Source organism: Micromys minutus (assembly GCF_963924665.1).
Source record: "Micromys minutus genome assembly, chromosome: 4".
NCBI lineage: Eukaryota > Metazoa > Chordata > Mammalia > Rodentia > Muridae > Micromys > Micromys minutus.
In genome coordinates this window covers 77,287,715-77,313,071 of record NC_137973.1, presented here as the reverse complement: position 1 = coordinate 77,313,071, position 25,357 = coordinate 77,287,715, and the positions used below count along the sequence as shown (strand labels likewise).

At 38.5% G+C, this 25,357-nt stretch overlaps 2 protein-coding genes across 2 annotated transcripts in view; one reads left to right on the top strand and one right to left on the bottom strand.

The window, feature by feature from the left end:
• SPATA1 (spermatogenesis associated 1) overlaps positions 1–15,847 on the top strand; it is a 39,788-nt gene extending 23,941 nt beyond the window's left edge. Inside the window, exons 11-15 of the mRNA XM_080915113.1 lie at positions 6,104–6,282; positions 6,923–7,021; positions 9,604–9,691; positions 11,304–11,374; positions 15,750–15,847. Coding sequence (XP_080771239.1) covers positions 6,104–6,282; positions 6,923–7,021; positions 9,604–9,691; positions 11,304–11,326 — 389 coding nt within the window. The 3' untranslated portion in view covers positions 11,327–11,374; positions 15,750–15,847. The remainder of the gene's footprint in view (positions 1–6,103; positions 6,283–6,922; positions 7,022–9,603; positions 9,692–11,303; positions 11,375–15,749) is intronic.
• Positions 9,868–24,741, bottom strand: CTBS (chitobiase; the record flags this gene model as incomplete). The annotated part of the gene is made up of 7 exons (XM_080915111.1): positions 9,868–10,641; positions 13,957–14,118; positions 14,600–14,697; positions 15,730–15,901; positions 19,994–20,202; positions 20,647–20,785; positions 24,613–24,741. The coding sequence occupies 7 exons, from the start codon at positions 24,739–24,741 to the stop codon at positions 10,450–10,452; spliced, it is 1,101 nt and encodes a 366-aa protein (XP_080771237.1). The 3' UTR covers positions 9,868–10,449.
• Positions 24,742–25,357: the final 616 nt, after the last annotated feature.

Below are 25,357 nucleotides of genomic sequence, written 5' to 3'. Positions count from 1 at the left end.
TTTTAGCCTCCATATAATCTTATCTAGGCCTAGAATGTTTTCAGCCTCTGGGATTTACAGCTAAATAAGCTCACCATTTCTAGCTCTTTTCAAACTCTGGATGGCTACTTACCTCAACTGTTCTGGGTCAGAACTCTCTATGCTGGCTGATTCAAACTGGCTTCTTTCAACTTCAGACTGAATTGCTCTGTTTGGCCTAATACTAAATTTGGCAATATGTTCTTATCTTCTGGTTCCTCATTCTCTGGCTCATTCTACCTTTAACCATGTCCAGCTTGTTCTCTCTTCATCCTCTCTGTAAAACTCTTCCAGTAAAAGCTGCCTCTGTATTCTACAAACTGCACTGACACAAACTCAGCTGTCTCTCAATTCACTGACTTAACCTTATTGACTAGAACTCAGAGATCTGTAGGTTTCTGTCTCCTGAGTGCAGAGATTAAAGGTGTGGACCTAAACTTTCTCTTATCCAAAACTTGTTCTATACCATGCTGGCCTGGAACTCAGATCTGCTTGGCCTCTGTCTCCTGGGATTAAAGGCATGGCTATATTCCAGCCAGCTCATACAGACCTAGAAGGTCTTTAAATGTGATCTCTTGCCAGAGCAGCCATGCTCTGAATTAAAATTGCTCTATAGATAATGGTTTGAGAAAGGTTAAATGATTTTAGAGGCCTTCATTTTGGGTTGCATTTGAGGATTATGAAGAAAAAGCCATATGTGACATTAATTTATTTTAGAATTTTTATTTATTGAAAAATACTCAACAGCACAAAAAGTAGCTTAAAGGCCATGAACCATTTCATAAGCTCTGAAGAACATGTTTAACAATACTGAATTGTCATCTTAGAAGCAGCAGCAATGACTTAGCCTTGAGAAATGTTGGAGGAGTCTAATGAACACTGAAATTGAAGTCACAGGGCCTAGATTCCAAGCCTGAATCCGTTTTTTACTTAAGCAAGGTTTTTTTTTCCCCTGGGACTTATTACTCTTTCCATATCTAAAATGGAAATTATTAGTCACTTATTACTTTAAAAGTAATGTGCACAGAGAGAGATGGGAGAGAGACAGAGAGATATACACAAAGAGATTTTGTGACCCTGCTGTGTGCTGACTGTTATTTCAAGTACTAAGGATGCAACTTTGAACAGAGTAGCCCTGGTTCCTCCCTGCTGTGAGAAGCCTGCTTCCAAACGGTCAGAGACTGATAAGACATCAGCTAGTGATTCACATTTTAAAGTAAAAGGTCACAGTTGGGGCTGGAGAACCGGCTGCCTGCTCTTCCAGAGGATCTGGTCTCAGGTCTCAACAGCCACTAGCAGTCACCTCTAACACGATGGACAGATGTGCATGTGTCACGCGCCCACGCTTCTCGCCGATAGGAACAGGCGTGCAACAAACAAACAGATCCTTCTGCGGACAACCTTTATTGTACAGCACTCTGAGCAGGGGACTTCTTGAGCAGGAAACTTCTCTCTGAGCCGGGGACCCCTACCGGGTTCTACTGTCTAGGCGACCTCTCACGTGCAGTCTCCCACGTGCGATCTCTCTGTCCACTCTCTCTCCATGAGGGACCTCCCGCAATCTCTCCTATCGGGTCTCTCTCCACGTGGTATCTCTCTGCCATCCCTCCACGTGGGGTCTCCCGCAATCTCTCCACTATCTTCCTCTCCTGTGTGGGAGAAATGCACTGCTAAATATGCCTAAGAGACTTGTCTTCTACCTGATTGGTGCATCCTCCTGTAGCTCAATCACGTGCCCCGAGAGTGGGCTGTGACTTATGTGGTTGCCAAGCAACACGAGGGGAAAGGTTTTTGTAGGCTGAACAATGGGCGGGAAGCTGGCGCCATCTATTGGTGCCAACGGCTTCCTACATGCATGCAAGCAAGAAAACATTTTTTAAAATACATAAAAAACCAGCACAGTTAAGAGTAACAATACACTATTGGCCTTTAGCTAGGGATTTTAGGAAGGTATTTCTCAGCAAATACCCAAATCAGATTAATGAGGCAGGCAAGTAAAGAAACAGCAGTGTGCATAAGAGGAACCATGTACACCCAGATGAAGAGGGAAAAGATGGCCTTGTGGTATTCAGGAATGAAAAAAGGTCATTGTGGCTGGAGCATGCTAAATAAAGTGGAATATAGAAAACAGACAAAACAGAAAACAAATTCAGAAAACCCAAGTCAAAGCCATTGGACTTTATTCTAAGTAAGGTAGAAGCTGTTGGAGAATTTTAAACTGAGTATTTACATAGTTTTAAAAATATTTTAGCACCAAGTGCCATGGCACACACCTTTAATTCCAGCGCTTGAGAGGCAGGAAGCTCTCTGAAATCACAACCATCCTGATCCACACAAGTTCCAGGACAGCCAGGACTACATTGAGAGAGGAAGAGGGGGATGGGGAGGGAGGGAGGAAGAGAAAGAGTACCTAGGGACTTGCAATAATACTGTCATGCTTTTAAGCCCCAGCAATGTAAAAATATTTTTTAATGAAGATGATAATTACCATTGTGTGGTAATGTTTACAGGGTCAGAGGGACAGCTTAGAAAATAGTGCATCTTTCAGAAAGATGCCAGTTCTGACTGAAGCTAGCAGCAAACCTAGCATTACACAGAGGAGAGTGGGACTATGTTGGCAATGGCACTAGTATAAGCTGCTGAGGATGGAGAGCGGGCTTGGAAAGACAGCTAAGTACTTAGTACTAAGTACATCCATGCAACCATGCGAGCCATCTTAAATGTAAAATTTTTCATTACATTTTCAGCTCTATAATCTCAAAGAAATAAACACAGGGCAATTTGGGGGCATACTGGCAAGAAGACTGTTCTTATTTAGACTTTCCTTAGTACTGAAATAATTTATTCTTCTCAGAAAAGGGCCTCAGGTTTGAGAAATTGCCTGTATTAATTACTTTTTTCATTGTTGACAAAATATCTGATAGAAACAATCTGAAAGGGAAAAAGGAATTTTGCCTCATGTGTAAGTTCATTCCAGTGCAGAAGGCATGTGGAGAGAACATCAGATGACTGGTCCAGGGAGGAAGCAGAGAGGTGAATGCTGGTATCCTGCTGGCTTTCTCTCCTCCTACCCCATTTCTGTTTATTCCTGTGGGGATCCCAACCCATGGTATGCCACCACTCACACTCAGGATAGGTCTTCCATCCTCAATTAATCCTCGATGGGCACCCTTAAAAATACATGCAGATGATTCCAAATCCAGTTAGGTTGATGATGGTTAACTATCATCCTACGCCATAGAACATAAGGGAAATGTTTACAGAGTAACTTTGATAAATCATGAATGTGAATCAGCTGATCCCACAAAACAAATTGACATGGTAGTTGAATCCATGAAACAGCCTTAGAACTTATCCTGTCTTTCAAAAGTAAAATAAATATATGTTGGTATGCGTGCTATTTTTAATTTTTTAAACAGTTTATATGAATGCACATACAGCTATGTAAATGTGTGTGTGTGTGTGTGTGTGTGTGTGTGTGTGTGTGTGTGTGTGTAGATGCCTGAGCAGACTAGAAAATGACATCGATCCCCTGGAGCTAGAGTTAGAGGTAGTTGTGGATTTCCTCAAGTGGGTGCCGGGACTGAATCGTTCTCTGAGCTCTCTCTGTGGCAGCCTCAGTGCTTTTTAATAAAGACTTCACTGTTTAAAGAAAAACCTGGTTATGACTCATAGATGCATCATTACTTTAGTATATTTCTAAGTGGCTTGGTTACTTTATTGCTGTAAAGAGTCACCATGACCAAGGTAACTTACAAAATAAAGCATTTCAAAAGGGCTTGCTTAAGGTTTCAGGTTAGTCAGTCCATCATGGTGGGATACATGGCAGCATGCAAGCAGACATGGCCAAATAACTAAGAGCTTGCATTTGATCCACAAGTAGGAGGCAAAAAGAATAAGCCTGACATAAACTTTCGAAACCTCAAAGGCCACCCCCAGTAACATACTATCTCCAAAGAACTCACACTTCCTAATCCTCCTCAAAATATTCCACCAACTTCAGACCAAGTATTCAAATCACCACACTCAATTCCCTGGCCTCAAATAGGTTTGTAGCCGTATCATAATACAAAATGAGCTTAGTGTAACTTCAGAAATCTCTGTAATCTTTCAGTCTGTGTGTGTGTGTGTGTGTGTGTGTGTGTGTGTGTGTGTGTTTAAAACACTATTTAAAATCCCAGTTTCTTCTGAGAATCAAAGCAATCTACTAAGTGTAACTGCTTGTAAAATTAAAAAGCAAATTACATACTTACCATTCTGGCAATCCAAGGGACTGGGTATCATTCATTTCATATTGTTGAAGAAAATTGTTTCATGTGGTTGACAATCCTAGCTTTTCCAGCGCTTATTCTAAGCTGTGCATCCTTCATCCGTTATGATCCCAAAAGGAAGGAAAGTGAGGAGATGTTGGACCAAAGCAAGACTAAAACCCAGCAGTGCAAACTCTTGAATCCTGTAACTCTATGTCTGATAATAAAGGGCTTAGATGGCTTTTATGATCTCCCCACTCATTCCAGCTTTGTTGACTCCAGTACACTTCTCTCTGTTGGGCTCTTTCTCCTTGTATATAGCTCTCAGCAGACATCCAGGGTTCTGGCATTTCCAAAATCTTGGAGTCCAATACAATCCAGGCTTCACTTTCACAACTTCACACAAATGTCCTCTCTGGGCCTCCATACAATGAGTCCTCTGCAACACATCTAGCCTCAACAGTGTTTTTTAACTGTGGAAGAAGATTCTATAACCCTTTTATTCTTGTATCCTTGATTCTACAACCATAACCATGTGAACAAAGCTGCCATGATCTTGCTTGAGCACAAAGCTGTCCCCTTCTTAATTACATCTGCATAAGCTTTCCTTTGGAGTTGCTTTTCAGTCTGAGAAAATCCTTTGGATGTTTTCCTCTCACAGGTTGCAGCATTAGCTGAAGGTACCCTCCCTTTACTAGTCCACTTAGTATCCATTTCTCACCAGGACTTTAAGTTTCTCATTTCTTTGAGCACAGGACTTGGCTCCAGCATTAATTTTCTTGTGCTTCTTTTCTCCTCAGACTCACATTTTGTTTTCTTTTTGCCCAGCTTTCTCTTTTTCATTGCAGATCTGTATGAGTGGTCATTAATAACCTTCTGCACAGTCAATACTAGCTTGTCTTGAAATTTCTGCTGACAGTCGTTATATGAGTCCAAAACTCTTACATTTCACCTCAGGGAATTTCTTTGGAGAAAGGTAAAAAGTAGCTACTTTCTTTGCCAAAAGATTACAATAATTGCCTCTAGCCCAGTTGCTAACTTTGCTCCCCCTGAAACATTGAGCTGGACCTCCATCATCTACATTGCTTTCAGCACTACAGTTTTCCAGGTTCTTCCTAGGATGGCCAATTAAACTGCTGCTTACAGCATTAAACCACTTTCTTAATCTAAAATCCTGAAGTCAGCATTCTTCCAACAGGCAACATGCTAAGGTCTATCACAGCAATGCCCTAGTCCCTAGTACCAACTTCTGTCTTGTTACTTTTATATTGCTGTTAGGAGACACCATGACCAAGGCAACTTTTAACAAAAATCATTTAATTGGTGGCTTGCTTAAAGTTTCAGAGGGTTAGTCCATGATCATCAAATCTGGCAGCAAGCAGGGAGGCAAGGTACTTGGGGCAGTAGATAAGAGTTTACATTGGATATACAAGCAGGAGGTGAAGAGAGAGACTGAGCATGGCATGGGCTTTTCAAACTTTCAAGTCTACCCCCACCCCTATCTACCAACAGGGCCACACCTCCTAATCCTTCCCAATGAGTTCTACTAACTTTGGGTCAAACAGTCAAATATATGAGCCTATAGGTGTCCTTCTCATTCAAACCAACACACTATGCATATTATTAATTTGCAAATGTGTCTCTCAGCCCTAAAGTATTTAATAAGTCAATAAGAGATGGAAAAAGGGAGAGAAGGAAAATACTTTTAATTGGTTATTTCTTGCTTCGTTTTGTTTTGTTTTGTTTTGTTAAACTCTAGGGTCTTTCCTATCTTGAGAGTTTAATCCTTTAATAGTAACAACCTATAACTTTTGTAGTTTGTGTTTTGTTTGTAGCCTCTGATAGCTGGAAGAAAAAATACTTTGACACCAAGAAAGTCACAGCATCGTTGGAGGAAGTTTTAACAAAACTTCGAGAAGATTTGGAACTTTACTATAAAAAACTGCTCATGCAACTTGAAGCCAGGGAGATCAAGATGCGACCAAGGAATCTGGCAAACATCTCAGATTCTAAGGTACTGTAAACTGTGTTCTCTTCCACTAGAAAAGTCTTATTCAGGATGTAGGATCATATGTTTTTAAAATAGAAAAGAAACCTGGCCTAGAGTTATGAAATATAAAAATCTTTCCTTTACCTTGGTGGGGGTCAACTAGGCAGAACTCTGAATAGATTTTCTTATATAAAAGTTTAGCAAATCGATATTTAAAGAATAATCCTAATCTAATTCAGCTAATAAAATACTATGCTGATTTTTTGGTGTCTTGTAATACCTTCATAATTTAATAGTGTTAATGACATTAAATTGATGGTCCATTTTACAAATATCAATTTTGTTTACTGAGACGAGATTTTACTATGTACCTAGCCTGGCCTTAAACTTGAGCTTCTACTGTCTCAGCTTCCTAAATGCTGTGAGTACAAGTGTGCACCAGGATGCCATACGCATTTCCTAAAAACAATAATTGACTAGTGTAGAACAGAAGAGAAAGTAATCCCTAATGCACAAGAACTCAACAGAAATACAGATATCCAAAACAATAAGTTTGTTTTCTGACATAGATTTATTTTAATGACCACTTCATAGTTCATGTTCATAAGGCTATTTTTACTAAATATACAAATATACTAAATACATAATTTTATGTTTCACACAGAATTATCTTATAATTCAGATTACTGAAGTACAGCATGCAATTGACCAACTTAAGAGAAAATTGGATACTGATAAAATGAAACTCATATTAGAAGTTAAGGTAATCTATATTTTTCCTAAAGAGATTATAACATTCATCTTGAAATAAAGTGTTTGGCATTTTAACCTTGAATGTCAATGTTATAAAGGTAGCCATGACTGACTCTTCTTAAATTGGTGCTTTAGCATTAATTAAAAGATGATGAACAAAACTCACAAAGCAAACTAAATACAACAAAAAGATGCATGTTATAACAAGCAAAGGGAAATTTACTAAAATAATTAAAGATTAAAGGACCATGTGAACAATACAACATGTAAGAAGATAAAAAACATACTAAAAAATAGGTTTCCTTCCATTAGCATGCATGAGGTCCTGTATTTCAGACATTCATAATTTGACAAATCTCCAGTAAAGCCCCAACTCCCACATTTCTTCCCTTTTCTTGGGTACTCATTTTCTTGTTATTTTCATACGTGAAGAGCATGGCTCTTCTACTGGATGCTAAATTTCCTTTAGAGCAGAGACTGCCTTAGTATAAACTTTATTTCTCTAGTTGGAGCTTTTTTATGCTGGATGTTTAGTAGATGATTTAGAGTGCTCTTAACTGTTTTTTGATAAAGCGATGTGTAATTGTATCATAAGAATAGTCTCTGAAGTATGTATGCCTTTGTTGCAGTTTTTAACATATGTGTACTGGCTAGTTTTGTGTGTCAACTTGACACAAACTGGAGTTATCACAGAGAAAGGAGCCTCCATTGAGGAAATGCCTCCATGAGATCCAGCTGTAAGGCATTTTCTCAACTAGTGATCAAGGGGAGGAGGGCCCAGGCCATTGTGGGCGGTGCCATCCCTGGGTTGGTAGTCCTGAGTTCTATAAGAAAGCCAGGGGAAGCAAGCCAGTAAGTAACATCCCTCCGTGGCCTCTGCATCAGCTCCTGCTTCCTGACCTGCTTGAGTTCCAGTCCTGACTTCCTTTGGTGATGAACAGCAGTGTGAAAGTGTAAGCTGAATAACCCTTTCCTCCCCAACTTGCTTCTTGGTCATGGTGTGTTATGTAGGAATTGGAACCCTGACTAAGACACACGTGTATGCATATGTGCATATGCTGGTCTTGTTTGTTTGTTTGTTTCAGCCCTGAGGTTCTTGCAACTCATTGTGCTTGATAGACAAGCACTTCTCTGCTGGGATTTAAAAAACAAAAACAAAAACAAAACTTGTTTGTTGAACAAGAGACTATATATTCTTTCATTAAAGCATAAAAGCTGACCCCAGAATAAAAGCTGACTCTTTTTCCAGAATAGCTTCATGGTACACAATCATCACTTTCTAGAATTAGCACTGACTACAGAACTTTCTAGAATAGAGATGTTGTGTACCTCACTGTTGAATATGGTTGGCGCTACTATCTAAGGAAAGTACGCCCTTCCCATGTAGCTTGTGTGAGTAAGGGCCTGCTTTTTGAATTTGATTTACCTTTTGTTAATTTAAATTTCCAGTAGTCTACTGCTTTGGACAGTATAGTTCTAGATGCATCTCACTTCCCTCAAGGATAGCTCACAATAGAATGCTTAAGATTTAAGAGGAAAAGAACAGAGGAAACTTATGAAATCAAAACCAACTTGTCCAGGGAAGGAGAACTATGTGTTCAGCATGTGGAGAAGCTAGAGTGGAGACTTGTACCCCTGAAGACAGTGGGGATTCAGAAGACAGTGTCCCCAAATCTTCCATTATGACTTTCTCTGATTTCTTCTGGAACACATGCACATTTGATTCCACCTTCTGTGTTGAGTTTAAGTTTACAAATGTTATTTATGATTGAGCATAAATAATAATTTAGTTTTAAAGATATAAAATAAAGTTTTGACTTATGGATTAGGAGAAAAAAAATCCCATATTTAACCATATGTCTAAAGGCTATACAACCAATACGAAGTGTTTATTGATTCCTGGATAAACTGCCTAAAGCATTCCCACCAATACTCATCAGAAATAAGGAGCAGAAAAGCAAGCATGAGTCTTTTGCAACTATGTTTATTCAAGGTAACAGAGTATAAGTAGTCCTTCTAAAATGCTGTATCTTAACAGAATTTGTTTTAAAATACAGCGTGTGACACCAGAAACCCAGAGAAGCCTGGGTTCTTTATTCTAAAGGAAGTGTGAAGCATGAAGCTGCTCCACCCTGTGCTTTACACTCTGAGCGAAGTACTTAGCCTGTAGGTTGGCCTCAAGCTTCCTTATTTATAACATGAGGAAAACCAGAGGTTTAAGAACCTTAGAAACAGTTTGGGCACAAATTCTGTCTTACGATGTTTATTACCTGTGCTTTCCTCAGGAGTCTCCTGTCCAGGGTCTTGTTAGCATCTGTTTTACTTGTTACACATTGAGATTTCAAAGCTAAAGTAAAAAATCAGGCTCTTTTTAAACTGTTTTTCAACTGCCCTTTATATACCCATAAAGGACATTATCTCATGTACATCTAGTTAGATAAGTGTGCCTATTAAACAGGATGTATAATGTATGAATTTAATGTAATCTAATAAGAATGAAGGCATGAATGGCAAATGAGGACAGTTCCAACCATAATGTACTTTTAGGAGGATAAGATGAAGCTCACTTTTTAAAGGTATCTCTTTCTACAGATGAGAAAACAAGCAGTTTCAGATGTACAGACATTAAAAGCTGAACTGACACAGAAGAAAATGGGTACAACTTTCCAATCTCCAATATGTATGTTTATTTATTTCTTGAAAATTTAAATATATTTGAACAAAATAAGTCACTGTTTCTTAGCAATGTTTTATTAAATAATAAGGTTGATTTAACAGTTAAATTTTAAATTAGATTTAATTTTTATTTTTGGGGGGTATTTCAAATTATAGCATAAATCTATACAGTAGCTGTTTTAAATATTTTGAGTCTATTACCTACTTTGTAGTACTATATTTCATAATTACTTATTTTTAATAAACTTAAGATTACAGGCCAGTATGATGGTAAAATTAATGATTAGTAAAACATATTTTAGTAAATACCAGTGCTTTATTATGAATATTCTGTACATGTGTGTAACATACTATGGTCATATGTACTCCCCCATTATCTTCACTTGTCTTATAATTACACATATTTTTAAAATCTGTATTGATTTTTAACAGTATATTTTAATATGAGGAGAAAATAAATATTCAGCATGAAATTCTGAAAGCAACTTTTCTAATCATAATAAAATTATAATACTGAAACACAGAAGAGTATTTAATAGAGTAAATTGACTTGTTTCTTGCTTTTATATTCCTGAGTATTTAAGATATGTATGTATTTTTCAAGTACAAATGAATTTTTTTTCTTACCTGTGTATTGAGTAGAACAGTAAATAAGTTATGGCAATATGACAAAATATATACATTTATTTCTTCTAGAAGGTAGATCTACTAATTCAGGTCAGTCTGCAAATCTAATAGTATAACCAAAGATGCTCCTCTCCATCACAGCCTTGGTTTTAAGGCTCCCCACATTTCTTCTGTTTGCTCTCTGGCGAGGGCATCATCTGAGTAGTCAAGACAGTTTGCATTCCACATGCCAATGCCCCGCAAGCCATGGCTTTTGACATATGCTGCCTTTAGTGAAATGCTCTGGGGGTTATCATACCACACCTGATGAAAACGGCCAGCAGGATCCTATATAAAAACAATTAAATTGGAAATTTAAAGTATTCAGGACAAGGGAAAATACTGAAATCTAAGGATTCAAAAATGCATGCAATAAAAGTTTTAATAATTATAGCATATTACTTCACTGCTCTATTTTTTTCATGGTTGTATACATGATATTTCTAAATACTATCTTGTGCTTTATGGTACTTTAGCAACCATAAATATTACACAACTTTAACCTCTACTTAAGAGGTATTCTATTTAAGAGGTATCTATTCTCTGCCATAAGATTCTCCCTTTTATATGTTCTGATTGTTAGCAACTAAGACATGCACTTGAGTCACTGCAGACCAGAGAGCTTTGAAATGTACAGACTTCAGTGGGGCCTGGTGATGAACACTTGGCATCCACAAGGATGAGGCAAGAGGATCATAAGTTCAAGGCTAGCCTGAGCTGCAGTGAGACCCTGTCCAGAGAAACACCAGACAGAACCGACAGTTCACATTCATATATTTTCACTCTACATAGAGCTTGTTGAATCAAACAAGGCAGGTGCTGGGATATAATATTTCATTATTTTATGTCTTAATATTCCACTGGGCAACTCTGATATGCAGTCCAAGTAAAAAGAACAACTGTTACTATTAAAATCCGATTATTTGTTTATTTATTTGTATTCTTTACAGTTTCTGGAAGTGTGCCAACCTAGAAGTTCAACAGATGAATATTGTTTGTGATAAATCATCCAGATGAACAGGTAATAGCCGTGGAGGAGGAGAGGACCGCCTTCCTGGTTTGACAGGATTGATGTGGGAAGCTGTTGGAGGTGACTCAGCACAGAGCTGACCGAGAGCATGAGCAGACTGAGTCCCACACACTGTCTCTCAGGAAATGCGCAGGTTATCAGAAAGGAAGGAAGATTAGAGGACCAGATGCAGGCAAAAGAACAAATGAAGAAGAAAAATGTTTTTTAAAAAAAGCCAGAACTATAATGAAAACTAATTTACTGTTGTTAAATGCATTAGGAAACTATGTAAAGGCAACTCTGAATGAATGTGAGTAGTAGTCTATCTGTTCCTGATTTGTCGACTTTGAAGAGCAGTAGTAACTTGGTCAGCAAATAGGCTGCAGTGTATTTCAGCTTAGTGGACTCCTTCAGTACAGGCACCCCTCATTCTTAATTCTTTATCTTGTACATTGATTGGTTTAAGCACCTTTAAAGTATACATGGTTCCAGAATATTGAGTCCAAGATGAAGCTGCTGCTGACAAACGGGACAAACACACGGAGTGATTCTTCTCAAGCACAGCAGACACTTTACGGTACTGTGACTAAAAATGCAGAACCTAACAGTGACAGCAGGTTCCCAAGGCTCCCCAAAATATTTCATGAATTATTTAACCTCAAACAGTATGCTTTAGATGGCGGTTACCAAGACACACTTGTGAGATGAAAGGGATATTTCATAAATAAGAGTTCAGAGTTCAAGGGCTTTAAACATGAAGAAATGATAAGCAGAAATGCTGTCAACCTTGATTTTATTGGTGGACACTGTGTATTGTGCTGAAAATGATACTGAGTCCCATTGATATATGCAACTAATACATGTGAATAAAACTACCTTGAAGTGGGTCTAGAAAATAAAATAAGTATACTTACCTAAAAAAAGAATCCTAGTTGTTCAAAGAAACTAAAATGGTAGTTATATTAGAAGACAGGATAGGGAGAATGAGAGGCATTCAAAGGACACATTGTTTTAGTCAGACAAGAGAGAAATGTCGAATGCCATTGTCACTATACTGAAGAGCAAAGTACCAAGGGTTTATAGATTTGAAAACTGCTGACTTTAACTGACTGTGACTTCACACACTACTTATTATAAAAGAAGTAGGTGAAGTAAGACACATTAACTAATGAATTTAACCACCCTACTACAGTGGATACATACACTGAAACTGGTTGCATACCATAATTAGATATAATTTTTTCAACTAAAAATGTTATTGTTTAAAAAAGAATGTTTCCACATCTTCTCCCTTACTAAAAAACTTAAACCAACGGCTACAAAACTTTGCATGACAGTGTGTGCATTCTAAATTATATATAACTGTTTATTATAACCAGAAAATAATCCTCTCCTGCCTGGTGCTGAGTGGATTAAAACAGGCTCGAGGTTAAATAAATAGCTATATGCATTGCAACACTTCTTAAATATTTTAATATAACTGCATATAATAGAAATTCCAGACAAATCCCAGATATGGCCAAGTGTTTTCTAAATATATTTGGTCATAGCACATGCATGCATATTTTCACATATATGTGCTTGTCTATGTATATGATATTAACAGTTCTCAGAACAGAGCTCTAGTAATAACTGCTTAATATATATTACATACACATATACAGACAATATTACATACATATATATGATAGGATTATAATATACTCAGGGTTTAACTGTTAATCATTTAATTTTGATTCTGAAGTTCAGATTGCTTAATACTATATGTATAGATTTATTCCAAGTTGGAAGGGGATCATATGTAAAGAAGATAGGATTTATGTAATGGAGTTCAAAGGATATAGTAATGTGTTTGCAATCAATTTTCTACAAACAAATATCAGATCACCAGTCAGTAGTATACAGGCAACAAATAACTAATATTTCAATACTCCTTTTAAAGTAACATAATTCAAAGGAACTTTAAGATAATTTGTACTTCAGGTTTTTTAGGTAAAAAATGTTTTATTTTTGCTAGATTGTGAAACATAACAATTCTTTGATTCTGGAATAGGCATTTATTTCTATTGCTACTCCTCTTTTTTAAACCATGCCTATACCTCTTCGTTTTCTTATGTAATATTTTTCTGACTCTAAGTTTCAATAATCCTTATAATTTGTCTTACTTGTAAAAATAAACTTGGTAAATGCTATTATTTTCAATATAAAAATATATCATGATTCATCTGCTACTCCCCTTTTCATACCTACTTCTTTGGATCTCATCAGAAGCATTAAGCTATTTTGAAATAGAGATTTTCAAACATAAAACCTACTTTGATCAAAGGCCTTTTAAAAACAATTACCTTAGCATAATTATCAACTCTTAAGGAAGTCCTATTTGTAATATGCACATTTTATGGAACTTTCAAAAGGAAATTGACCAAGCAGAGTATTCCACTAGTAATGTAACCTGAAATGTTCTTCTACTTATTACGCAGACTCAAAGGCAGGCATATTAACAATAGAAGTGGTAAGTTGTTAATATCGAATACCTAACCGCAACATAATCAAATTATGTAAATAGCATAATGTTCATAAATTGTGACGTTCACCTTGTAGTTATAATAAGGAGCTTGCTGGTCTTTGTTCCACTGGCTTCCGGAAACAGAACTATTTACTTGCTTCATGATCACCTTGTAGGGCACCTGATGTCCTGCAGCATCACTACAAGGAGCTCCTCTAAAAGGGACCTTTGCAATGGTGCAAATATCACCCTAGAAATTAAAAACAGTGCGTGTTATTACTGAGCAAATGATGGCAGCCAAATGAGAAAAATAATAAAACTATTAGAAGATATGCTAGGGGCTAGAGCGATGGCTCAGTGGTTAAGAGCATTGACTGGTCTTCCAGGGGTTCTGAGTTCAATTCCCAGCAACCACATGGTGGCTCACAACCATCTGTGATGGAATCCAATGCCCTCTTCTGCTGTGTGTCTGAAGACAGCTACAGTGTGCTCACATAAAATAAATCTTTAAAAAAAGATATGCTACAAATAACCTGACTATACAGAACAATCATAAAACTGATAACAAAATGAAAGGTATGGCATTTAGAAACTGCCATGATATTGAAGAATTAAAAAGAAACAAAGCTTACCCTCAAAATGGATTTCAGAAATTATTTAAATAAAGTTTCATATATTCAGAGCAGAACAAAGTCTATAATGGAGTAATATCACGTATGAGTTATTCTTACCTTTGAGAGATTTAGGCAGGTGTAATCATAGCCATACCAGGGAACACCCATTACGAGTTTCTTAGGGCTGATGCCCATCCTGATGTAGTCAGTATATCCTAGTCACATGGGGATAGAAAACACATGCATATTCTGTTTCTATATAGGTAGAAGTGTACATTCAAGCTGGACAGCCACATCCAGTATTGTCTGTAAAAACAGGTATATTTGTGCAGATACAAGGGGAGTTTCTTTATAGTGTTATAAAAGCTATCCCTTAAGTACTGGAAGTCCTATATCTTGCTTTCCAAGGTTTGTTTTTTTTTTTTTTTTTTGTCTTGTTCTGTTTAAATAAGAGATGATATCCAACATAGATGATGTTGGAAACAAAATACACAAAATATAAGAGAAATAAAAATTACAAGAAACCATATTAATTTAGGTGGTAACTGTTAACATATATATTAGATATTTGGGATTCTAATGCTTTAAAAAAGTTCTATAAATATTAAACTTTGTGGCAGTGAAATTAAGAATTTCTTACAGAAACTCAAGTGTTTCATGTTTAAAAATATGTGTGTTTCCTAATGACTGGTGGATATTTAAAAGAAAACTGCCTTTGTTGTTATACTGTAGCAAATCTGTAGTTTAGAACGCAAAGGGCATGAATGAGCTCCCCAACTCTTCCTGGGAGTTCATAGGCTAGAGCTCCTGCCAGCCTCAGGCCACAGCACACTTTGTTTTGGTCCTCCCCAACTCTTTCTATCTACCCACCCCACAAACGCTTCTTGAGGTGTGTGTGTGTGTGTGTGTGTGTGTGAGAGAGAGAGAGAGACAGAGACAGAGACAGAGACAGAGAGACAGAGTACTCGTGAGTTCCCGTTTCTGGTTGAATATATATGGGTGAGTCTATAAACATTCACATACATATACATACACAGTTACTATCTGAACTCTTGACTAGTTGTGAATTTCTGTGCTAACTTCCATACTAAACAAAATATCTTAGCATATTTTATTATATTTTATTCGCAAAGCACACTTTTTTACAGAAAGAATGTAGAAATAATTTAGAAATACTAAAATACACCTTAGTCTCTGAGGGTTTGGAATAAATATTACTAATTAAGTGATTTTTTTTTAATTCTTACCCGTTAATGTCTGATTGTAGGGAGCATTGGCGGCTGCAATACATTCTGACCAGATCTGACTTTGCTCATCGTAAGACATCACAAAAAGAAAGTCACAGGCGTCTGCAATCCCAGTATAATTATAGCACCTTTTGTCTATACACTTTGGTGACCAAGCTACATCAAAGGTTACCTGTGAAGAAACTGCGCATTATTCATGTAATATTTTCTTCCCTTATTCTACTCGGGAATAAAGAAACACTTATAATGGATGCATATGGAATCTAGCACATGTAGAAGAGGTCTAATAAATATGTTTTGTTACTACATTGGATGGCCTGCATCTATATCTGGATACACAAGGCCAGGAACCGGGCACTGTAAAGAAAAAGAATTTCAAATCCAAATGTTGTCAAAGCCTGGGCGGGAACTCACTGACCGGAAGGAGCAAGTGCATGACGTTGGAGCCCCTGAATAAGTTGAAAGTGAAGCCACATGAAAAGAAACGAAACACAGAAGACCTTAAAGCACTGTACATACGTCGCCCGTTGGTACTGCCTGGTGGTGTTCTGATTTAGTTCCTGATTCATGATGTGACGTGGTAGAGTGAGCCAAATACTACATACACATATACGTACAGTCAGGACTAGGACTTATTTGTCAACTCAAAATGTTGGACATAACACTTAAATGATCTTAGTATCTGGAAACAGCCACATGAGACAGGTGATACATTATCCTTTACTCTGAATGGTGGTCCACAAGGGTGAGGATATTAAAATGTTTTTACCTCAATTAAATATTAATGAGTTTTATTTTAACATGTACAAACAGTCTAAAATCCCACCAAATGTTTTACCTTATTTGACACCCTGTAAACATGTAATAATTATTATAAAATGAGTCCTTATATTAAAATATTTATATTTTGTCTAATTTATCTTACCAAAATTTTAGACTTTCTTAAAGTTTTCCCCATGCTTCACTTAGTATTAACAGTTCTACAAAAAAATGGCTGTGAAGTAAAATGTCTATATACTGGTCCCACTTTATCACTCCTTCTTATTACAAAATGGAGCTGTCTGTCTTGCTGTAATAGAGAAAGTGAGAACCTCTAAGCAGTACTTCTCAAGCCTCCTAATGCTGTGACCTGTAATGTTGTGATGGCACTTAGCCATACAATTATTTCTGTTGCTACTTTATAATTGTGATTCTGTTACTGTTATGAATTGAAATGTAAATATTTTGGTCATAGAGGTTAGCCAAAGGAGTTGGGGCTGGCAGGTAGAGAACCACTGCTCTAAGCTGTTAAATTTCCAATCTGTTCTGTTGTTATTTATATATCTTAAATTCTAAGAATATGTTCACTTGAATTGCCTGTCAGTTTATCATATACTTCTGAGAAAGTAGTGGTTAGAAACAAGAAAGCCAAAGCCTAGAGTTTTAGTAGTATTAATTCTTACAGCTTGCCCTGTGCTAAGTCACATAAGGCATCTGAATCTACTTTTAGAACAAGGATGTAGAAGGAACTCTTTACAGGCATTTCTAGTCTTTAACTCTGTCTTAGTTAGGGTTTTACTGCTGTGAACAGACACCATGACCAAGGCAAGTCTTATAAAAGGACATTTAACTGGGGCTGGCTTACAGGTTCAGAGGTTCAGTCCATTATCATCAAGGCAGGAGCATGGTAGTATCCAGGAAGACATGGTGTAGGAGGAGCTGAAAGTTCTACATCTCCATCTGAAGGATGCTAGCAGAACAGTCACTTCCAGAAGCTAGGATGAGGGTGTTAATGCCCACACCCATAATGACACACCTACTCCAACAGGACCACACCTTCTAATAGTGCCACTCCCTGAGCTGAGCATAGTCAAACTATCACAAACTCTATGACAGAATTCCTACAATGCTGTTTTCCATCAGCTGAAGAACCTTTTAAGCCATGTTGTGAGCGACTCCTTTTTGAGTGGTCTGTCATTTGTTCTATTCCCTCTTTTTTATAATAACGCTTTTAAGTATTATTTCAAAACTAACTGTATAAACGATATGTAACTTTAAAATTTTTCCTTTCAGTTTATTTTTCAGGGCCATGCAAAATGGCTCAGGATAAGGGCAATTGCCACCAAGCCTGGAGACCTGAGTTTGTTCTCTGTAACTGATGAAAGGAGAGAACTGACTCCACAAAGCTAACCTTTCACACACACACACACACACACACACACACACACACACACACACACACTCAACACAGACTAAAATGTAAATTTAAAAATTCATTCCACACATATTTATGAAACATTTTCTGAGGGCATCAGTGATGTTCCTCATCCCATTCTAAGCTGTGAACCTCTACTTCTTGGTCTTCTAGATTGTTAGCACTTATTAGTCTTCATTTCTCATCCAAGTTTACATATTACACAGGATAATCTTTTAATGTCATCTATCATATACTAATAAAATGCATTTTTCCAGCCTTGTATTCTGAATCTTTTACAATCTGGTAGTCTTTGCACCTTTACTCCTGTAAATATGAACTTCATGTAATTTTTTACCTACTATAAACTTGAAAGATAAATTTGGAATTTGGTATTGCTAGTCCCTCTGACCTTGTCCTTTCACTGTGGGTCAATCTGAACTGGAACATAGTCTTTCTCTACATGCCAATTCTAACCCTCTGCTAAAAGGAGAGTGAGGAAAAATGTCTGCAACCAAAACCTGAGAGGCACGAGGTACCCCAAGTGCCAGGCATTTGCTCTTGCTGATTTACGATGAAAACTTGAATTCCACTGAACACTGATAGCCACTTTTTGAACATTTACTGAGTGTAAGGCTTATGCCAGCATCCCAGTAAAAGCATGAATCTCCTTCCCACGGATATGTCCATCCTTGTGTCATATAATCGAACCAGTGAGTCTCATGTGACAACCAGCTCTATTATAATCATGCAAAGCACATGGTAAAACTGTAGGTTCCCAAGCTCTATTCCACACTCAATGTCATAACACCCCCATGTGATCCTGGGGCAAACTTCAGAATCATTGGTTTATAGTCCTTATGACGCTCTACCTTGGATGAATATTACATGTATATATAATAGATACTCAGAATATATTCATTACACATACTTTATATAAGGGTGATTTTCTCATCCATAAATTCTACAAAGTATAAATGAAAAATGTCTGTTTATACTGCGGCTCTTTCTAAAATTTTCTATGTGTGGATATTATTTTTATTTTTATATCCTCAATATTATAGCTATGTATATAAGATGTTGTATTCGGTATTATTAGTAATATAAAGATGATTTTAAAGCATATGAGTAGCGTTGCATAGGGTATATCAAATACTTTGCCATTTTATGTGCATGACTCTAGTACAGATTTTGATATCCACTGGAAACAATTTTCCATGGATACCAAAGACAATGTGTGCGAGTCCACTTAAATACTTTGGCTTTGAGACAGCATCTCACTATGTAGTCCAGGCCAGCCTTGAACTCCCAGTCTCTCTGCCTCTATCTACTAAGCACCAGGATTAAAGGCATGTGCCATCACATCTGGCAGGATTTTGAATGTTTAAAGACAGGGATAATTAATTTGCTCAGGTTTGGTTTTTTGGGGGGTTTTTGTTGTTGTTGTTGTTGTTGTTGTTGTTTTGTTTTGTTTTTGTTTTTAGCTAGAGGTTGTGCCAAGGACCTCGTGCATATATCTGGCAGTGACTCTCCATTGTGGATTTGTGTGTGTCCATATGCTTTTAAGATCCTGGATTTTCTCAATGTGCAATCATGTTTGACAGTCCTGATCTGGGGGCACACTGCCCTTTGCTACTTACACCTTGTCTGACAGGAAAACTTGTGTTGAGATCCGCCCTAGTTATGCACTAGGCCCAACCGTCATGGTCCTGACCGGTTCCATAGAATCTGTCCTTTGAGCCTGCATGGGTCCTGAGTTCTTTACAAATAATACAGAGCCTACAGAGAGTGAGGCAGTTCCCCAGCACTACGTTAGTACCTGCTTGTTCTGCTCTGTACCAGTAAAAGCCAGTTTAGTTCCTCCTGGCTTCTTGCTGCCCACGGTCTACAGTGCTGCAGACAGGAGGATAGAACAATTGCTGTGCTGCATTAAACGTATTAAATATCAGTAACATTATTTCACAAACAGAAAAGGGCGTTTGTGAAATGTGTGCAGAAACTCTTCCACCATTGCGATAAAACCAAGATGCCATTAGTCACACTTACGTGAATTTATTTTGCTTAAAAACCACCAACAATAAAAATACTTACCTGTGACCCCTCAAACTCACGATGGAAACGCTCTGTGGTTTCTTTGACCAAAGCTGTCAAAGCGTCATATTCAGCTGATGAGCAATTAACTTCTTGTTCTATGTCTATATTAATTCCATCCATATATTGTGTTTTGGCTAAATCAACTTTTTGAGCTATCCATGATGCTCTGAAGGCAGGATCAATGATATCCTTCAGGGACACATCACCTTTAGAAGGAACAGACATATTTATATGGATGCTTCTCATAGGTAAAGCCACTTACTTCACAAAGCCACTCCCAAAGATATTACAGAGTCTTTGAAACACAAAATTTTGGAATATCAGGCCTCCAAGCTGCTTTCCAAATGGAGACATAGTACCAGATAACAGCCATTGCTTATTAATCTTCAAAATAGTCACTGTGAGCTAAAATCATCCTCAATTAGAGCAGAACATGTAGACCATTACTAGACGGCAGCATGATATAACTAGGCAATCACATTTGCTCCAAACCAAGAAGTAGGCTTATTTCTTTTTTTAAAAAAATCTATTCGTGGAATAGATGTAATACAACTAAGTAGGTTTTGAAAAAAAAAAGTCATTAAAAAGGACTAGAGTAAACAGTACACATATTTTTGCATTGGCTAGATGTGTGTCTGCTAAACACCTACCTTTTAGCACTACCCTGGCTCCTTTTGAATGAGCATAGCACATAAGTTCTGAGTCATATTTTCCAAAAACCGCCACAGTTGTAATCTGTGACCAGTCGTAAGATTTCCAAGTTTTCTGTCCAATGTCAAACACAAAGACCTGCCAGGAAAACAGGGTAGGCAGCAGCACTTAACCGAGGTATCATACTGACATCCAGATACTTGAAACAGCCCCATGTCAGGTGCTTTGGTGGACACTGGGCACTGAGAGTGTACGAAGACATCAGGTCACCAGTATAACTGGTGGCTGCACTGACCTGGAGGAAGCACTGGCTACTGTTGAGGCCTGAAGACAGAAAGAGCACAGTGACTATAAATGTTTAGCAAGACACCTAGAATTTAGGAAAAGCGTAGAAAAGAACATAGTCTATTGAATCCGGGATAATTCATGAAAGTCACCCCTGCTGAAAAGTTATTAATATGAGGGAAACAGGGAGAATGAAATCATTTTTATTTCATAAAACCACCTTATTGTAATGGCTCACATAGAAACATCACTCATCTAGATTAAGGTAGCCACTCAAACTGCACCTCAGTGAACATCTGAGACCAAATGGCCCTTTGGAGCCATGAAGGTCAGTTAAGGTTTTGTACTTTGACTGTTGATTACATTTTTATACATTTATAAGCGCGCGCACGCACACACGCACACACACACACACACGCACACGCACACACACACACACACACACACACTCCAAAACCAAGTAACAAAAGAGTGACAATTGAAATGAGGAAAAACACTGGCTTTACACCTTTATGGTTTATGTGTTCTTTTGCTTACTCACCTAATATTAAGACACAAGTATTTTTTTAAAGGAAAAGGAATGTACCCTAGAAAATTCCCTTGTGCTGAAATGAGAAACAGATTAAAGAGGGACCCAAACTGGGGTCACAGTAGGGAAGTTTGGATGAATATGGCAAGAAATCACTGAGGTCTCAGTGAAGGTTGGCGCATCGGAGCCCACAGACTTGATGATCTTCAAGCTTCTGCCTCCTTCAGATGGAGCCATGGATACTGCTTATGTGCGTGATTTTGGATGAAGCTGACTTAGAAGGGCAGTCAAGTCCAATTTTAAAGTAGCTAATGTTGTTCCTCGAGGTTTTTTGTTTTTTGTTTTTTGTTTTTTTTTCTTTCAAAGATAATCCTAGAAGCACAAAAGCTTCACTGGTCGTTTTCCTTTTACCTGAAGGTATTCATTCATGGATATAGCCAACACTTAATGAACACGTAGGAGAGGTGTTTTGCTAGTACTAGAGGCAACAAGGTTAAGAAATGCCAAGATTCATTAGGAATTACAGTAGCATTAAAATCTAGAAGGAAATTCAGGGGCCTTGATACCATGTCCAGGGAAGCTGCTATCCAGGTGGTCCAAGAAATGCATCACGTGAGGAGACCTCTGCATTCCGGAGAATGACAAAAGAAAGTCTACAGACAAGTGAGCATTTGCAGATGAGAACAAGGTTCCTACAAGTCAAGTTCCCTACAACTGAAGAGAGTTCTGAGATTCTGAACTGAAAAGAAGGTAGCTACATCACAGAGATGCTCAAAGAGAAAGGAATAACCTAAAATTAATCAGGTAGGTGGCATTCTCGAGCAGTATTTAAGGACTATAGAATTATTAAATTTTCTGGAGATCCATTAGCGTTTGAAGCAGGGGAGACACATACTGGCACTAAAAACAGAGACGTAGAAGAGCACAGGAGAATTGATCAGTAAGGGCTGTGAAGAGCCGCGGCCATAATTGTTAAGGCTGCCACTGAATTTCCTATGTATAGTTCTTTTTTTTTTTTTTTCCAATAAACCATCCAATAAAGTTACTACACACAGAATGTAAAACTAAATTTTAATTTTAATTCTCATACTTAAGACTTAATTTGTTAAAAACAAAGCAAAAACCAAGTAGGGCCTGTGATAGAATAGCAACCACTCTCAGTCTTGAAAACACAAAGGAAGAGGGTGTTAGGACTACATGGTACATGATGCTATCTTATTCAGTGATGACTATTACTGCAATGAAACACCATGACCAAAGCAAGTTGGGGAGGAAAGGGTTTATTCAGCTTATACTTCCACATCGCTGTTCATCATCAAAGGAAGTCAGGACAGGAATTCAAACAGGGTGGGAACTCAGAGGCAGGACCTGATGCAGGGGTCAGGGGAAAAGGCTCCTTACTGTCTTGGAACCCAGGAATGGCACCATCCATAATAGGCTGGGTCCTCCTCCACTAATCACTAATTGAGAAAATGTCCTACAGGTTGCCTACATCTGGCTCTTAGGCATTTTCTCGAGGATTCCTCTTTTCTGATGACTTTAGCTTGTGTCAAATTGGCATAAAACTTGCCAGTACAAATGGTGTTCATTCTCAACGCACAGTTCAGCCCCCTGTGTTCCTGCCACACAAATACACACAGTGGAGAAAGAGACTCTTATAAGCTACTCTGCCCAGTTTAAGAAGCAAAAAGCTAGTGAGACCTCATTTACGAGTATATAATTTTCTATGTATGTAATTAGAAATTCACACAAATACTATGTCATCCAGTAAGTGCCACAATAAATCAGATTGTCATAAAGCCACTTAACTGAAGGGAGGGTCTTTAGGCTGAAACAGCTGAATAAGTGCCTTGGGCTCCTACTTAGCCAATCGGAACCAGCCAACTAGCTAATCTCTCCGTAGGTGTCTTAGGGTCTCTTTTGCTGTGAATTGACACCATGACCATGGCAACTCTTATAAAGGAAAACATTTAATTGAGGTTGGCTTACAGTTCCGAGGATTAGCCCATTATCATCATGGCAGCATCCAGGCAGGCAGGGTGCAGGAGAGGGAGCTGAGAGTTCTACATCTTCATCCACAAGCAGCAGGGGAAAGACTGCATCACTCTAGGCCTAGCTTGAGCATATGAGACCTCAAAGCCCATCCCACAGTGACACTTCCTCCAACAAGGCCATGCCTACTCTAACAAGACTGTAAGAGTGTCACTCACTCCCTATGGGCCAAGCATGTAAACACATGAATCCATGGGGGCCATTCCTATTCAAACCATCACAGTAGGAAAGTTCCACCAGATCATAAACAAAAAGGTAACAAGCTATCCATTGCCAAACAGCTAATTATTTCTCTCCCAAATCTTAACTTCTGATCTTATGAACTGAGTGCTGCTAATGGCCATTGCTCAAAGAAACTTTAATGCGCCTAAATCTCTCTTTATAAAGAACGTTCCAGTTTCCACAGTAAGCAGTCTACAAAAATACTGTCATTATTTTTTTCTAAGCAATGCATGCAAACACAAGCATTTAAATATGTTTCAGAACCAAACACAAGTTTAAGACCCATGAACTGTTCCTTCTTTGTACAATTTGGAGACTGGACCCTCTGACCTCGCTGACTTCCTCCAGGTCCAGCTACTGTCATCAACCTCGGTCAAACAAATTTTACCTCTGCTTCAAGTATGAGGTCCGTAAGCTTTATAAGCTGTCATGTTGGTTTAAAGGAAAATTTACTCACAAAGCTGTTTTGCCACTTCCTGGGTGGGTGAACATCCATGAACTAAAAAACTGATCCGTACCAAGGGCAAAGGTAAACAGAAAATTCTGCCTTCAGATGTACTTTGGAGGTGGACACTTTCTTACTAAAGGTGCACTACCTTGGAAACTGAGAACTGGTTCTCCCACACTCCCTGCAGGAGGCTGAGTGGTTTGGGGGAGGAGCTGGCCTTGGTGGGCCTATGAGGTAGGAGCATTAGCTCAAGCAGTAGCTGGCAGTCTGAAGCCCAGGAAGTTGCCCAACCTTTGAGCCCAGGATTCCTGTCTACACTAGAGGAAATCTGAAAAGAGGAAGGCTTTCGGATGGTTAAGGCTGCTCAGTGAGCGCACAACTTCTCTTCCAGCCTTGAGTATCAGACCGACGGGCAAAGGGAATGCTGACCTCGAAGTCGTGGCGATGGCGGATCGGTCGGCAAAGAGCGGCCTCGGAGCACGGGCAGTCCCCGGCCGAGAGCTGCACTAGCAGCGGCAGCAGAAGCAGAGTTAGTTCCGGGAGGTCACTCAGCGCCATGCCTAGGGTGGAGGCTGCCGGAATGATGCCTCTTGAAGGGCGGGTCCTGATGTCGGGTGGGCGGGGCGGGTCTCTTGAGGGGCGGGGCCTGCTGCCGGGTAGGTGGGCCCTGGAAGGCCTGGACCTTGAAGAAATTCCAGCCCTGTGAGTGCGATCTCACCCTGCTGGCTAGGGGCACTACCTACTCGCAGCTCTACCACTTTATTCTCGCCAACTCTCTTTGGCTCAACACCATTTCACGATTGTGTGATCTGAAAGTTTTCTGCTCATTCATCTTACAATTGTTGTTTAGTCACTTTCTTGGTATTGCTCGTCCCCACCCCATCCCTGTCTAAAGCTCAGCACAATGCGTGACCTGTAGTAAATAATTAATTCACTGTAAAACTCCAAGAGCTCCTGCTTTCTTTTTTAAACTCCAGTCGGTTTGAGACCCTTCCAGGCATTCTTTTCCAAGTCTCTACACAGGATCTTTTTAAAAATGTAAAATAGGCAGGGTGATATTATTGTCATATTACCAGATATTTGGTTAAGTGTGTGTTGTGATTTTCCAGCATAAAATAAAGAGGTTTAAAGATAAACTCTGTGCAGTGCTTTTGCATGAGAGTTGTGATCACAC